Source organism: Dryas octopetala, chromosome 1 (genome assembly GCF_963921425.1).
Source record: "Dryas octopetala chromosome 1, drDryOcto1.1, whole genome shotgun sequence".
Lineage (NCBI taxonomy): Eukaryota > Viridiplantae > Streptophyta > Magnoliopsida > Rosales > Rosaceae > Dryas > Dryas octopetala.
In genome coordinates, this window is record NC_141366.1 from 10,864,615 (window position 1) to 10,880,379 (window position 15,765).

General features: G+C 45.3%; 1 protein-coding gene and 2 pseudogenes across 1 annotated transcript; all 3 read left to right on the top strand.

Annotated features, from left to right (window-relative positions):
• Positions 1 to 1,714: 1,714 nt before the first annotated feature.
• LOC147297739 (akuammiline synthase 1 pseudogene) lies at positions 1,715 to 3,040 on the top strand (annotated as a pseudogene).
• Positions 3,041 to 3,495: 455 nt separating this feature from the next.
• LOC147297740 (akuammiline synthase 1-like) lies at positions 3,496 to 13,024 on the top strand (annotated as a pseudogene).
• Positions 13,025 to 14,323: 1,299 nt separating this feature from the next.
• On the top strand, positions 14,324 to 15,723 carry LOC147297741 (BAHD acyltransferase At5g47980-like). Its single transcript, XM_086238802.1, has one exon. The coding sequence runs from the start codon at positions 14,324 to 14,326 to the stop codon at positions 15,701 to 15,703; it is 1,380 nt and encodes a 459-aa protein (XP_086094928.1). The 3' UTR covers positions 15,704 to 15,723.
• The last annotated feature ends 42 nt before the right edge of the window (positions 15,724 to 15,765 follow it).

Consider the following 15,765-nt stretch of genomic DNA (forward strand, 5'->3'; position numbering starts at 1 on the left):
TATGAAAGGAATATAAGTATAAAAGATTCGTTTTGGCATGAAACAATGGTAAACAGATAATCAAGCTAACCAGCTAGACCTATTAAAAATTAGAAATGTAAAATGTCATTTTCTTCAAACAATATATCTACTACTTAAACAAGTATTATGTATGGAGATGACCGGCCGGACCTATTTATTATTTAGAGATGATTTTTAGTTTTTTACTGTAAATAAATTTGAAGTAGCTGTCATGACAAGGGAGAGATGAGAGAGAGTGTGGGAAAGAAGTTAAGAGAGAAAAAATTAATATTATAGCGTCTGGACACATGCATAATGTTCATAACTTCATAATTGCTGGTAATATTATTTTATGGGAGTAAATAGATGTGCTAATGGTGTGACTTTTCTTCTTCTTATTTTATTATCATTTGGTCGGACAAGTTGGAGTTATATGTGGCTTGTCTAATTTGAAGTGTGAATGTGAAACATGCTTTTAACTTGCACAAATGAAATGGAACAAAAAGAAAAAGATACCTTTTGGCATAAAACAGAAAAACCAAAAAAACCATCTGCAAAGCGAATACATACTAAACAAAACAATTCAAGAGAGTTAAGTAATAAAGTTATTTGGATGATCCCAATCTAAAAAATGTTTAGTGGGTACAAATTGAAGGCCTAAATCAGCTGCAAATTGAAGACCAACAATGGTTGCCAATGCCATCCATTCAAATAGACACAAACACATGCAGTGCTCCAATCCAATTATGAGGCTCCTTGCAGTTGGAGTTAAAACTTATTTGAGCCTTTCTCATTATTATTACAATTTGAGGTGTGAACATGAATTAACTATAGCAAAATATAAAAGGAATATAGGAACCAAAGATTCCTTTTGGCATAAAACAAAGGTACACAGATAATTATGTCAACCAGACCTATTAAAAATTAGAAAATTAAAATGTCATATTCTTCAAACAATACTACTTAAGCAAGTATGTATGTATCACACTGACCTATTTATTATTTATGTTTGTGGGTCCTGTCATATATGTGATCATGTTAAGTAATGATCAACCTCTTGGGTTCAAATCTTGTGATCAAACCTAATTATTATACACATTTAAAATAATCAAATAGAAAGTTGACTTTTATATATCTGGCAGAAGTTATCCTTGTGAGTTAAATCCAAGTCCACGAATTAGCTGACGTTTACCATGCACCTTAGTCCATTCCGTCAAAATACCCCAAACGGGTGTTAAGTTTTGTCACGTGGGGGGGCACATGGAGGGGCAAATCAGTGATTTCATGTCCCCTCCTCTCCCTTATGCACTTCCATGTGCTTCCTACGTGACTAAACTTGACGTCCGTTTGAGATATTTTGATGGAATGCGCTAAGGTGCATGGTAAACGTCAACTAATTCGTGGACTTATTTGGCACTTAAAAAAATTCGTAAACCAACACGGAAATTATGAAATAATAAGTTGACTAAACGTGTAATTATATATCTCTTATTATTTATGTTTTTGGGTCCGGTCATATATGCGTGCATGTTAAGTAATGATGAACCTCTTGGGTCCAAGTCTTGTGAAAATTTGTCAAACCTAATTAGTATACACATTTAAAATAATCAAACAGAAGTTTGGCTTTCATCGCGCAGGAGTTTTCCTTGTGAGTCTTTATATGGAGGGTCGCCTTTGTAATGCAATTCAAGCAGGGAGCAAGAGCAAGAGCAAGAGGATGGCTTCTGACATCAGAGTTGAAGTCATTCAGAAGGAAACAATTAGACCATCCTCTCCAACTCCTCACCACCTTAGAAGTTATAACCTCTCTGTTTTTGATCAACTTATCCCTGAACTTTATGTCCCACTACTTCTCTTCTATCCCAGAAATAGCACTAGTGAGGTCAGTGATCACCATTCTTTGGTTCCTGAGAGATCCAAGCTTTTAAAAACATCATTATCTAAAGCCCTCACTCACTTCTATCCTTTAGCAGGAAGTTACCAACATAATGTTTCAATCTGTTGCAATGATCATGGGGTTCAATTTATCGAAGCCCGAGTCAACTGTCCCATATCCAAGATTTTGGACAATCCAAATCTTGGGATGCTAAAGCAATTGCTTCCAACTGATATCCAATCCACACAAGCAGAGGCAGGCCATCTTCTACTTGTCCAGGCCAACTTGTTTGAATGTGGTGGAATGGCAATTGGGGTCAGCGTTTCACATAAAATCACTGATGGGTTTACACTCGGCACATTCATCACTAGTTGGGCTTCGATTGCCCTTGCTTCCACTACTACTGATCATCATGTAGTGCTTCCTGCGGCAGAATTTGGGGCTGCAGCTTCTCTTTTCCCACCACTAGAAGTCCTCAACTCACTCCCAACTACCGCCTTGGAATTTGTTGAAACAAAGTTCAGAACAACGAGATTTGTGTTTAATGCCTCGAAGATTGCTGCTCTCAAGTCCAAAGCTGCCAGTGCCACCGTGCCAAACCCCACACGCGTTGAAGTAGTGTCGGCGCTCATTTGGAAATGTGCAATGGAAGCATCGAGATCAAACTTGGGTTCTGTAAGGCCATCCGTGTGGTGGCAAACAGTGAACATACGGCAAATATTGGGGCAGCCTTTGGCAGAAAACTTACTGGGAAATTTTGTGGGATTCTTTGCAGCAAAGGCTGACCAAGAAAGTGAAGTAGATGTCCAGAGCTTGGTTGCTAAACTCAGGATAGGTAGTGAGGAGCTCAATGGAGTTAGTGCGGATGATGTATGTGAAATGTTCATCAAGTTTGGGAACCTTATGAAAAGGGGTGATATAGACAACTATGGTTGTACAAGTCTGTGCAGGTTTCCCTTCTATGGAGCCAATTTTGGATGGGGAAAGCCATCGTGGGTGTGTAATCCTACTTCAGAATTCAAGAATATAATTTTATTGATGGATAGCAGAGATGGTGATGGCATAGAAGCGTCTTTGACCTTCAAAGAAGAAGATATGGCCATAATTGAAACCAATAAGGAGCTTCTTGCATATGCTTCCTTGTCGTGGCGGAGCTGCTTGTAGACCAGTAGTGACCACGCCAACCCTTCCCCCATCTTTTTCAATAAATGCATACCATTAGACTATTGACCATTCTTAATTTGCTGGGCATTTTGGTTTTCTGTACTGGCTATTGTCTATTCTCTCTTGGCCTTTTAGCCCAATTTTCTTGTTTTCATATGGTAAACTATTTGGATAATACAATAAACTCATGAACAAACTTGACTTTGATTTCACAGAAGCGGTTGTGTGGATACTTTGGCCAACAACAAAGAAACAAATAAACATGTTAGGTTGTGCCAAAATACAATTAGTATATTGCTTAATGCCGTTGTATACTATGGCATACTATTTGGACAATGCAATAAACTGAATAAAGGTTGACCATTGCACATGAGCTGTCCTTTATGTTCAAATATCCATGTATTTAACTATTTCTGTTGAGGGTCTTTGGTATGAAACTCAATTGACCGAGCAAGATGGTTTCAGAGATCAAGGTTGAAATCATCAGGAGGAAACAATTAGACCTTCCTCTCCAACTCCTCACCACCTTAGAAGCTCTAACCTCTCTTTTTTTGACCAGCTTATGCGTGAAATATATGTCCCACTACTTCTCTTCTATCCCAGTGATAGCAATAGTGAGGTCATTGATCACCATTCTTTGGTTGCTGAAAGATCCAAGCTTCTAAAAACATCATTATCTGAAACCCTCACTCACTTCTATCCATTTGCAGGAAAATTCCAATACAATGTTTCAATCTCTTGCAATGACCATGGGGCTGCATTTATTGAAGCCAGAGTGAACTGTCCCATATCCAAGATTTTGGACAATCCTGATGTTGAGATGCTGAGCCAATTGCTTCCAACCGATCCAGGTTCCACACAAGCAGTCACAGGACATCTTCTACTAGTGCAAGCCACCTTCTTTGAATGTGGTGGAATCACAATTGGAGTCAGCATTTCACATAAGGTCGCTAATGCATCTACGCTCAGCACATTCTTTAATACCTGGGCTGCAATTGCCCTTGGCACCACTACTGATCATGCACTGCTTCCTGCTGCAGCTTCTCTTTTCCCACCATCACTGGATTTCCCAAATTCACTCCCAACTACTTCCGTGGAATTTGTTGAATTTGGGGCTGCAGCTTCTCTTTTCCCACCACTAGAAGTCCTCAACTCACCCCCAACTACCGCCGTGGAATTTGTTGAATCAAAGGTCAGAACAAGGAGATTTGTGTTCGATGCCTCAAAGATTGCTGCTCTCAAGTCCAAAGCTGCCTGTGCCACCGTGCCAAAGCCCACACGCGTTGAAGTAGTGTCAGCGCTCATTTGGAAATGTGCAACGGAAGCATCAAGATCAAACTCGGGTTCAATAAGGCCATCCGCATGGTGTCAAGTAGTTAACATGCGGAAAATACTGGTGCCACTGCGACCCTTGGCAGATAAAAACATACTGGGGAATTTTGTGGGGTTCTATTTAGCAAAGACAGGTTTAGAAAGTACTGAAGTCGATGATGTACTTCAAAGCTTGGTTACTAAATTGAGGCAGGGCATTGAGGAATTTAAGGACAATTGTGTTAATGAGGGAGATAGTGTGGAGGATATATGCGAAAAGTTAAAAGAGAATAGGAACCAGACAAGAAAGGATGATATAGACATCTATAGTTGCAGCAGTTGGTGCAGGTTTCCCTTCTACGCAGCCAATTTTGGATGGGGAAAGCCATCTTGGATGAGTCAGAGTATGGAGCTCAGCAATATGATTGTATTGATGGATATAATAGATGGGGATGGCATAGAAGCCTGTTGAGTTTGAAAGAGGAAGACATGACCATAACTGAAAGCAATAAGGAGCTGCTTGCTTATGCTTCTCTGAAATATCACACTGTCATTTAATTAGTACAAAAAGAAAAGCCTCCTCTTGTTTGTGCTTCAGTTTTTGATCAATGCTTGCTTTGTTTGTCTTCTCTAAATTAACCTAGCACACATGACCAAAAATAAAAATAAAAACGAGTTCTTTCATTACAGTTTTAATTTATTAATTTCCCAGCTTTTGCTTAGATGATATGACACATCACTACTCTTAACAAAAGCCAGCTCGGGTGAGCCAGAGTATCCCCAGTGTTTGTGGATAAATCCACATGGATTCAATGGCCAAATCACAGACCAACACGTGGCACACCAAGTCCCATTTTTGCTCAGACTCTTTGATGGTCAACTTGGTCAGACCCAGCCATCTGTGTCATCATCTTAGCTCAGCAAATGCCAACAACATGTACATCTGAGATCGGCTCTTACCTCCGGGTTACCCATGTCCGATCCGAACCGACATTGAGATCCACCAGGAATTCGAGAGATTATCTTTTTCGAACACCATCAGTTCGGCTCAGATCTGGAGATCATCTTTCTCCAGTCACATCTCAACCATTGGTTCGGCTCGGCCCGGACCAATGACCGATCACGATCAGACGTGCTTCGACAATCTTGTCAGCACCTGATCATCTCAACCATTGGTTCGGCTCGGCTCGGCCCGGACCAATGACCGATCACGATCAGACGTGCTTCGACAATCTTGTCAGCACCTGATCATCTCAACCATTGGTTCGGCTCGGCTCGGCCCGGACCAATGACCGATCACGATCAGACGTGCTTCGACAATCTTGTCAGCACCTGATCATCTCAACCATTGGTTCGGCTCGGCTCGGCCCGGACCAATGACCGATCACGATCAGACGTGCTTCGACAATCTTGTCAGCACCTGATCATCTCAACCATTGGTTCGGCTCGGCCCGGACCAATGACCGATCACGATCAGACGTGCTTCGACAATCTTGTCAGCACCTGATCATCTCAACCATTGGTTCGGCTCGGCTCGGCCCGGACCAATGACCGATCACGATCAGACGTGCTTCGACAATCTTGTCAGCACCTGATCATCTCAACCATTGGTTCGGCTCGGCCCGGACCAATGACCGATCACGATCAGACGTGCTTCGACAATCTTGTCAGCACCTGATCATCTCAACCATTGGTTCGGCTCGGCCCGGACCAATGACCGATCACGATCAGACGTGCTTCGACAATCTTGTCAGCACCTGATCATCTCAACCATTGGTTCGGCTCGGCCCGGACCAATGACCGATCACGATCAGACGTGCTTCGACAATCTTGTCAGCACCTGATCATCTCAACCATTGGTTCGGCTCGGCTCGGCCCGGACCAATGACCGATCACGATCAGACGTGCTTCGACAATCTTGTCAGCACCTGATCATCTCAACCATTGGTTCGGCTCGGCCCGGACCAATGACCGATCACGATCAGACGTGCTTTGACAATCTTGTCAGCACCTGATCATCTCAACCATTGGTTCGGCTCGGCCCGGACCAATGACCGATCACGATCAGACGTGCTTCGACAATCTTGTCAGCACCTGATCATCTCAACCATTGGTTCGGCTCGGCCCGGACCAATGACCGATCACGATCAGACGTGCTTCGACAATCTTGTCAGCACCTGATCATCTCAACCATTGGTTCGGCTCGGCTCGGCCCGGACCAATGACCGATCACGATCAGACGTGCTTCGACAATCTTGTCACCACCTGATCATCTCAACCATTGGTTCGGCTCGGCCCGGACCAATGACCGATCACGATCAGACGTGCTGCGACAATCTTGTCAGCACCTGATCATCTCAACCATTGGTTCGGCTCGGCCCGGACCAATGACCGATCACGATCAGACGTGCTTCGACAATCTTGTCACCACCTGATCATCTCAACCATTGGTTCGGCTCGGCCCGGCCCAATGACCGATCACGATCAGACGTGCTTCGACAATCTTGTCACCACCTGATCATCTCAACCATTGGTTCGGCTCGGCCCGGACCAATGATCGATCACGATCAGACGTGGATCTCCACATCACCACATCAACTCAGTCCATTCCATTCCCAGTTCGGATCGGCTCGGCTTTGGTGATCGTCATCTCAAAACCTAGTTGCGGCCGGATTTCACTTGAGGGGATCACTGCACTACCCACCTGATCGGCTTGGCCGACTTGTCTAAATCCGATCCGATCACACATGGGTTTCACGTCTACACGTGAGGACATATGTTCGGATCGGCTCGGCCTCCCACCGCCATCCTAAAGAAGATCACGTTGGGACGAACCGCCATACTCAAGTGCACTTGACGTGACTCTCTGACAGATAAGACATTCCAGCTCACAGCCATGACTATTGGGGCATTCCACCTGATCTTCTATCCTTGCATTCAATGCAGCATTGAATGCAAAGGAGGTGAGTAGCTTTGCATGCTATTAGTTATGACCGAACGCGTGGATCTCTCTCAGCCACTCAATCACATGCAGGTAACTTACTCTCCACACCTTCCCTTGTCTATATAAACCAACTTATATGCACAAAGCCAGAATCCCATCCACCCAGCCATCACAAAGCAAACACTTGCACAAACTTTGGCTTACCAAAAACACACTTGGACTTGCTGAGAATAAACCCAGAACATTTGCCTTGTTCTTCCCATTCTCCCAAGTTCATCACATGTTCTTCCTCACTTCCATTCAAACACCATCAAACACACATCACTGACTTCATCATCGGAGCGTGTTTGGCTGGTACCACACCGGTCCATCTCCTTTGATCTTGTGTTTGTCTACAGGAAGATCTCAATCAACATCCACGTCATCATCCGGCAAGGCTTCTGATCAGCCAAGTCATCACCCCTAAGTTGTTGTAACTTTCTTACGGAAATTTGCATCAACAGATTGGCGCCGTCTGTGGGAAGATCGACTTCAGCCGTTGTGTTCATCACCATAGGTGCTAAGCTCTTCCTTCACACAAGTCATCATGACTACCATCTTTCGCGACAGTAGCTCTTCCTCAGGAGGATCCCAGAATGATGAACAACATCAGCCTGAGACACCTGAAAAGACGAGAAGAGCCAATCCCTCTGGAAGAGCTGGGATCAGCAATGACCCAGCCAATCTCAGAGCTACCAATAGGCTCTTGAGAAGGGTAAATCAAGAACAACTTTCTGCTGGGAACGAACTTCTTAGGCAGAACAATGAGCTTTTGACCAAACAGGCAGAACAGACCGCCGAACTGCAACGCCTCCGAGCTCAGCAAGGGATGAGTGTTCGGATCGGCAATAACACGAGAATGACCCGAGCTGATCCCGAGGTTCTTTCTCCAGCTCGTCCCCCACAAGTCACTCAGGCTGACATCGACAATCACCCTTGCCGACGGAACATCGATTGCTCATTCCCTGGCTTCGAGAGTATGCCCTTGATTGATCAGCTCGAGTTCTTAGATGCTCGGCAGATCATCCAACAAAAACGCCAGGCCTATGTCAGAGGCTCTACTTCACCTCCCGGAAGCTACCGTGATGATCCGAGCGAGGAACCGAGATCGCCGATCCGAACCAGACTGGGGACTCTACTCGGAAACCCAATACGGACCGGATCGGCCGAATAAAGAACTCCAACCAGGAGTAGACTTGGTCCGCAGCCGAACGTAATCCCGGAAGAAGAGCCCGAACTTTCCTCTTCCAGCACCCAGACCGGCAGACAACCTACACGGGATCGGCTCGGCCCAACCATGGTCACATCACGAACAACTGCTACTCTCTTCGCGACGCAATAGAGACTCTCGCCTGCGCTGGCAAGATTAATCAGTTCTTGACCGGAACCCCAAGGGTGAAGATCACTGACCCAAGGAGGACCACCAACACCGTTGAAACCAGAGATGCTCATATTGGTTGAGGGCTGAGATCTTCGACTTCGCCTCTGGCCCTTCAGATCGGGTCGGATCATCCCGGTGGATCCCCTACATCCAATCCGACCCGATCTGAGAATCTTCTAAGAATTGAGTGTTCATCTTTTCTTAGTTATCCCAGCTCGGCTCGGCTCGGCTTTGGTGATCATCATTTCAAATCCTAGTCACGGCCGGATTTCACTTGAAAGGACTACTGCATGATCCGCCTGATCGGTTCGGCCTCTTCCTGTTAGGGATTGGGAAGAAGTCCCGGTTTTTTCGAGGAGAAATCGGACCAACCTGTTCGGATCGGCTCAAGACTCAGATCAGCTCGGCTCAGTGCTCAAACGCACTTGCATACCTACGCACAAATACTGAAGTGTTCGCCTGGTTCTACAATGGTGTTCTGAACATTTCCTCTGACTTGATCAAGATCGGGGACTATCCGATCCGATCTTCTTTCGACAAATATAGATGAACACATCTAGATCCACATTGATTCTCAGATTTTGAAGCTATAAACACCTGGTCCAAGCCGGAGCGACTGGCCACAGTCCCGGCGCCCAACAGGAAAAGACTCAAAAGGTCTCTAAAAAACACCTGGTCCAAGCCGGTGCGACTGGCCACAGTCCCGGCGCCCAACAGGAAAAGACTCAAAGGTCTCTAAAAACACCTGGTCCAAGCCGGAGCGACTGGCCACAGTCCCGGCGCCCAACAGGAAAAGACTCAAAGATCTCTAAAAACACCTGGTCCAAGCCGGAGCGACTGGCCACAGTCCCGGCGCCCAACAGGAAAAGACTCAAAGGTCTCTAAAAACACCTGGTCCAAGCCGGTGCGACTGGCCACAGTCCCGGCGCCCAACAGGAAAAGACTCAAAGGTCTCTAAAAACACCTGGTCCAAGCCGGAGCGACTGGCTACAGTCCCGGCGCCCAACAGGAAAAGACTCAAAGGTCTATAAAAATCCCTGGCCGAGCCGAAGTGACTTTCTACAGTCCTAACGTTCGACAGGATATTTCCAAAAAGAAAAATATTTTCAAGCTCAAAACTTTTATCGTGCATACCGAGCCGATCTGAAAGTAAGTTTGAATATTTTTCTCAAAAACAAAATTCCTAATATCTCAATGGACACATCAAACCCATCTGAGATCATCAGGGATTTATAGTTTCTTCTTATTTTCGTCATGCTCATCAGACTGATCCGAAAATAAATTGAGAGTTATCATTGCATTTTATCATAATGGCCAAGTCAGGCCGAATGTCACTTCTTACAGGTCATCACTTTTTTCAACTTCCAATCCATCACAAGTCTGCTCGGACCGGAAGTTGGGGGACTCCTGTTTGTGGATAAATCCACATGGATTCAATGGCCAAATCACAGACCAACACGTGGCACACCAAGTCCCATTTTTGCTCAGACTCTTTGATGGTCAACTTGGTCAGACCCAGCCATCTGTGTCATCATCTTAGCTCAGCAAATGCCAACAACATGTACATCTGAGATCGGCTCTTACCTCCGGGTTACCCATGTCCGATCCGAACCGACATTGAGATCCACCAGGAATTCGAGAGATTATCTTTTTCGAACACCATCAGTTCGGCTCAGATCTGGAGATCATCTTTCTCCAGTCACATCTCAACCATTGGTTCGGCTCGGCCCGGACCAATGACCGATCACGATCAGACGTGCTTCGACAATCTTGTCAGCACCTGATCATCTCAACCATTGGTTCGGCTCGGCTCGGCCCGGACCAATGACCGATCACGATCAGACGTGCTTCGACAATCTTGTCAGCACCTGATCATCTCAACCATTGGTTCGGCTCGGCTCGGCCCGGACCAATGACCGATCACGATCAGACGTGCTTCGACAATCTTGTCAGCACCTGATCATCTCAACCATTGGTTCGGCTCGGCTCGGCCCGGACCAATGACCGATCACGATCAGACGTGCTTCGACAATCTTGTCAGCACCTGATCATCTCAACCATTGGTTCGGCTCGGCCCGGACCAATGACCGATCACGATCAGACGTGCTTCGACAATCTTGTCAGCACCTGATCATCTCAACCATTGGTTCGGCTCGGCTCGGCCCGGACCAATGACCGATCACGATCAGACGTGCTTCGACAATCTTGTCAGCACCTGATCATCTCAACCATTGGTTCGGCTCGGCCCGGACCAATGACCGATCACGATCAGACGTGCTTCGACAATCTTGTCAGCACCTGATCATCTCAACCATTGGTTCGGCTCGGCCCGGACCAATGACCGATCACGATCAGACGTGCTTCGACAATCTTGTCACCACCTGATCATCTCAACCATTGGTTCGGCTCGGCCCGGACCAATGACCGATCACGATCAGACGTGCTTCGACAATCTTGTCAGCACCTGATCATCTCAACCATTGGTTCGGCTCGGCTCGGCCCGGACCAATGACCGATCACGATCAGACGTGCTTCGACAATCTTGTCAGCACCTGATCATCTCAACCATTGGTTCGGCTCGGCCCGGACCAATGACCGATCACGATCAGACGTGCTTCGACAATCTTGTCAGCACCTGATCATCTCAACCATTGGTTCGGCTCGGCCCGGACCAATGACCGATCACGATCAGACGTGCTTCGACAATCTTGTCAGCACCTGATCATCTCAACCATTGGTTCGGCTCGGCCCGGACCAATGACCGATCACGATCAGACGTGCTTCGACAATCTTGTCAGCACCTGATCATCTCAACCATTGGTTCGGCTCGGCCCGGACCAATGACCGATCACGATCAGACGTGCTTCGACAATCTTGTCAGCACCTGATCATCTCAACCATTGGTTCGGCTCGGCTCGGCCCGGACCAATGACCGATCACGATCAGACGTGCTTCGACAATCTTGTCACCACCTGATCATCTCAACCATTGGTTCGGCTCGGCCCGGACCAATGACCGATCACGATCAGACGTGCTGCGACAATCTTGTCAGCACCTGATCATCTCAACCATTGGTTCGGCTCGGCCCGGACCAATGACCGATTACGATCAGACGTGCTTCGACAATCTTGTCACCACCTGATCATCTCAACCATTGGTTCGGCTCGGCCCGGCCCAATGACCGATCACGATCAGACGTGCTTCGACAATCTTGTCACCACCTGATCATCTCAACCATTGGTTCGGCTCGGCCCGGACCAATGATCGATCACGATCAGACGTGGATCTCCACATCACCACATCAACTCAGTCCATTCCATTCCCAGTTCGGATCGGCTCGGCTTTGGTGATCGTCATCTCAAAACCTAGTTGCGGCCGGATTTCACTTGAGGGGATCACTGCACTACCCACCTGATCGGCTTGGCCGACTTGTCTAAATCCGATCCGATCACACATGGGTTTCACGTCTACACGTGAGGACATATGTTCGGATCGGCTCGGCCTCCCACCGCCATCCTAAAGAAGATCACGTTGGGACGAACCGCCATACTCAAGTGCACTTGACGTGACTCTCTGACAGATAAGACATTCCAGCTCACAGCCATGACTATTGGGGCATTCCACCTGATCTTCTATCCTTGCATTCAATGCAGCATTGAATGCAAAGGAGGTGAGTAGCTTTGCATGCTATTAGTTATGACCGAACGCGTGGATCTCTCTCAGCCACTCAATCACATGCAGGTAACTTACTCTCCACACCTTCCCTTGTCTATATAAACCAACTTATATGCACAAAGCCAGAATCCCATCCACCCAGCCATCACAAAGCAAACACTTGCACAAACTTTGGCTTACCAAAAACACACTTGGACTTGCTGAGAATAAACCCAGAACATTTGCCTTGTTCTTCCCATTCTCCCAAGTTCATCACATGTTCTTCCTCACTTCCATTCAAACACCATCAAACACACATCACTGACTTCATCATCGGAGCGTGTTTGGCTGGTACCACACCGGTCCATCTCCTTTGATCTTGTGTTTGTCTACAGGAAGATCTCAATCAACATCCACGTCATCATCCGGCAAGGCTTCTGATCAGCCAAGTCATCACCCCTAAGTTGTTGTAACTTTCTTACGGAAATTTGCATCAACACCCAGTATGGAATTCAAGAATATAATTGTATTGATGGATACTAGCATAGAAGCTTGCTTGACTTTCAAGGCAGAAGACATGGCAATAATTGAAAGCAATAAGCAGCTGCTTGCATATGCTTCTATGAATCCGATTGTCATGGAGGATCAATGCTAATTAAAGTGACAACATTTTTGCATCCGTAGGAGGTGATGTTTTTATTATTATTAAATTGTCAATTGTCATAGTAATTGATATAGTTTAGTTTAGTACTGACCTTGTTGGGCTTAAGTGAATGGATGTCCACGTATAATGGACTTCTTGTGTGTGCCTGTGCTGGTTTCCACGACGTTTTTAAATGGGTCGTGGCCCTTATTGATTGCGCTTTGTCATACTTTAAAGCATTGCGCGTATCCAACATTTCATAATCAATGAAAGGTGGGCCACTTCACATGGCCGGAGCTATGGCTGGAACATTCCTTCTAGAAATTTTTGTACCTCTCATATAGGTGGGTTCTATATCGTGAGAAAAGAAAAACTCTCACATAACCGATTTGCGCACTTTTTGATAGGAACGTCACATACAAAATTCATTTCTCATGTGGAGTTGGGTTTTTTTTTTTTTTTTGGTCGAAGGGAGTTGGGTTATGTTAGATATATTGGTGGGATCATGGTATCACACAAATGCGAAAGCCAGCTTCTCTTTCTATATCTTTTGTTGGTGAGAATGCGAAGCCAGCTTGTATGTATACAAGTTTTGTCAACATAGCTGATAGCTTGATCTTTAATTAGTCGGTTGTAGCTAGATTCCACACAGAGTGGACTTGAGAGTAATAATTCCAAAATGAATTGATATCTCGAGATAAATTTGCTTCTTCTACTGGAAAGTTTCATCCACAAAAAAACACATTATTGCCTTTTCTTTTTGTTCAAGCTAGTCCAAATACATTATCTCCTTTTCCAAACCAATAATATATATTGTAGGCTTTGTAGCTACTAAAATTTGTTTGTCAAATGATTGGGAGTAAATATATCAGTTTTCACCCTTTTTAGAAATAAATCTATGAGAATTAGAGTGATCGAGTTCTATTTGAATAAACAAGAATATTACAGCTTTATTATTATTCATAAATTTAATATACAAATTTGATGAGTGTAATAATACTCTTTTTACTACAATTTTCATTGGAAAATTCCCAAAGAAAGGATTGCATGCATGCAACTCGTGGAACTGATTCAGAGCCCACACACCTTGGTGTCTCAAATTAATTGATTGTCATAGATATTCAACATTTGATGGCCCAGTTGGAAGGTGGCTGCTGTCCAGGCCGGTTTCTCATGTGTTCCGTAAAGCATTGGAGTTTCTAATTGACTTTCATTCCACAAGAGCTGTCGTTTTATGGTGACTTTGCCTCTTTATATAGAGGGTTTGTGCATGTTATAAAACTCATCAAGCTAGCTAGTGTAAAGCAAGATATGGGTTGTGATAATCAGATGGGTTCAGATCATGAGGATCAGATCAACCTTACTAAGATTGAAGTCATTCATGAGGAAACAATCACACCCTCCTCTCCAACTCCTCACCACCTTAGATTTTCAAGCCTCTCTGTTTTTGATCAGCTTACTCCTGAAATTTATGTCCCACTTCTTCTCTTCTATCCCAATAATAGTGTGGTCATTGATCACCACTCTTTGGTTTCTGAGAGATGTAAGCTTCTAAAAACATCACTATCTGAAGCCCTCACTCACTTCTACCCCTTTGCAGGAACTTTCCAATTCAACATCTCAATCTGTTGCGATGACCATGGGGCTGCATTTGTTGAAGCCCGAGCGAACTGCCCCATATCGAAGATTTTGGAGAAACCAGATCTTGGGATTCTAAATCATTTGCTTCCAGCTGACATGGAATATTCCGCACAACCAGACACAGGCTATCTCCTACTAGTGCAAGCCACCTTCTTTGAATGTGGTGGAATGGCACTTGGGGTCAGCATTTCACATAAGGTCGCTGATGCGTCTACACTCGGCACATTCGTCAATACCTGGGCTGCTATTTCCCTTGGCACCACTACTCATCCTGTTGTGCTTCCTACATATCAAGTTGGCGTTGCAGCTTCTCTTTTTCCACCTTTGGATTTCCTTAGCCCGCCGCAAAGGCCTGCTGCTGCAAGATTTGTTATGAAAGACAAGTGTGAAACAAGGAGGTTTGTGTTCGATGCTTCCAAGATTGCCACTCTCAAGTCCAAAGCTGCCAGTGCAACCGTGCCAAACCCGTCACGCGTTGAAGTAGTGTCCGCGCTCATTTGGAAATGTGCAACGGAAGCATCAAGATCAAACTCGGGTTACGTGAGGCCATCCGTGTGGTGTCAAGTGGTCAACTTGCGGAACAGACTGGGGCAGGCCTTGGCCGAAAAGGACTTCATGGGTAATCTTATGGGGTTCTCCATATCAATGGCAGAAGAGAGGTATGTGATAGATGTGAAAGACTTTGTTGCTAAATTCAGGAAAGGTGTTGAACAAGCGAAACAAAGTTATGCTAAAAAACTAGGGTTTGGTTCGAACGAGGCATGGGAAGAGATGAAAGAGTACAGAAACCTGATTAAAAACAATGACATAGACAGTTATGGGTGCACAAGTTGGTGTAGGTTTCCATTTCATGAAGCCAACTTTGGATGGGGAAAGCCATCATGGGCGAGCGCTTTTTTTGAAATCAAGAATCTATTTGTTTTGATGGATGCAAGAGATGGCAATGGAATAGAAGCGTGGTTGACTCTCACCCAAGAAAACATGGCCTTATTTGAGAGCAACCCTGATCTGCTTGCTTATGCCTCTCTAAATCCAAGTGCCATTAGTTAGCTAGGATCATGACAAAGAGCCTATTCTCTGTCATGCTCTGTATTGTATGGAATAATGCTATC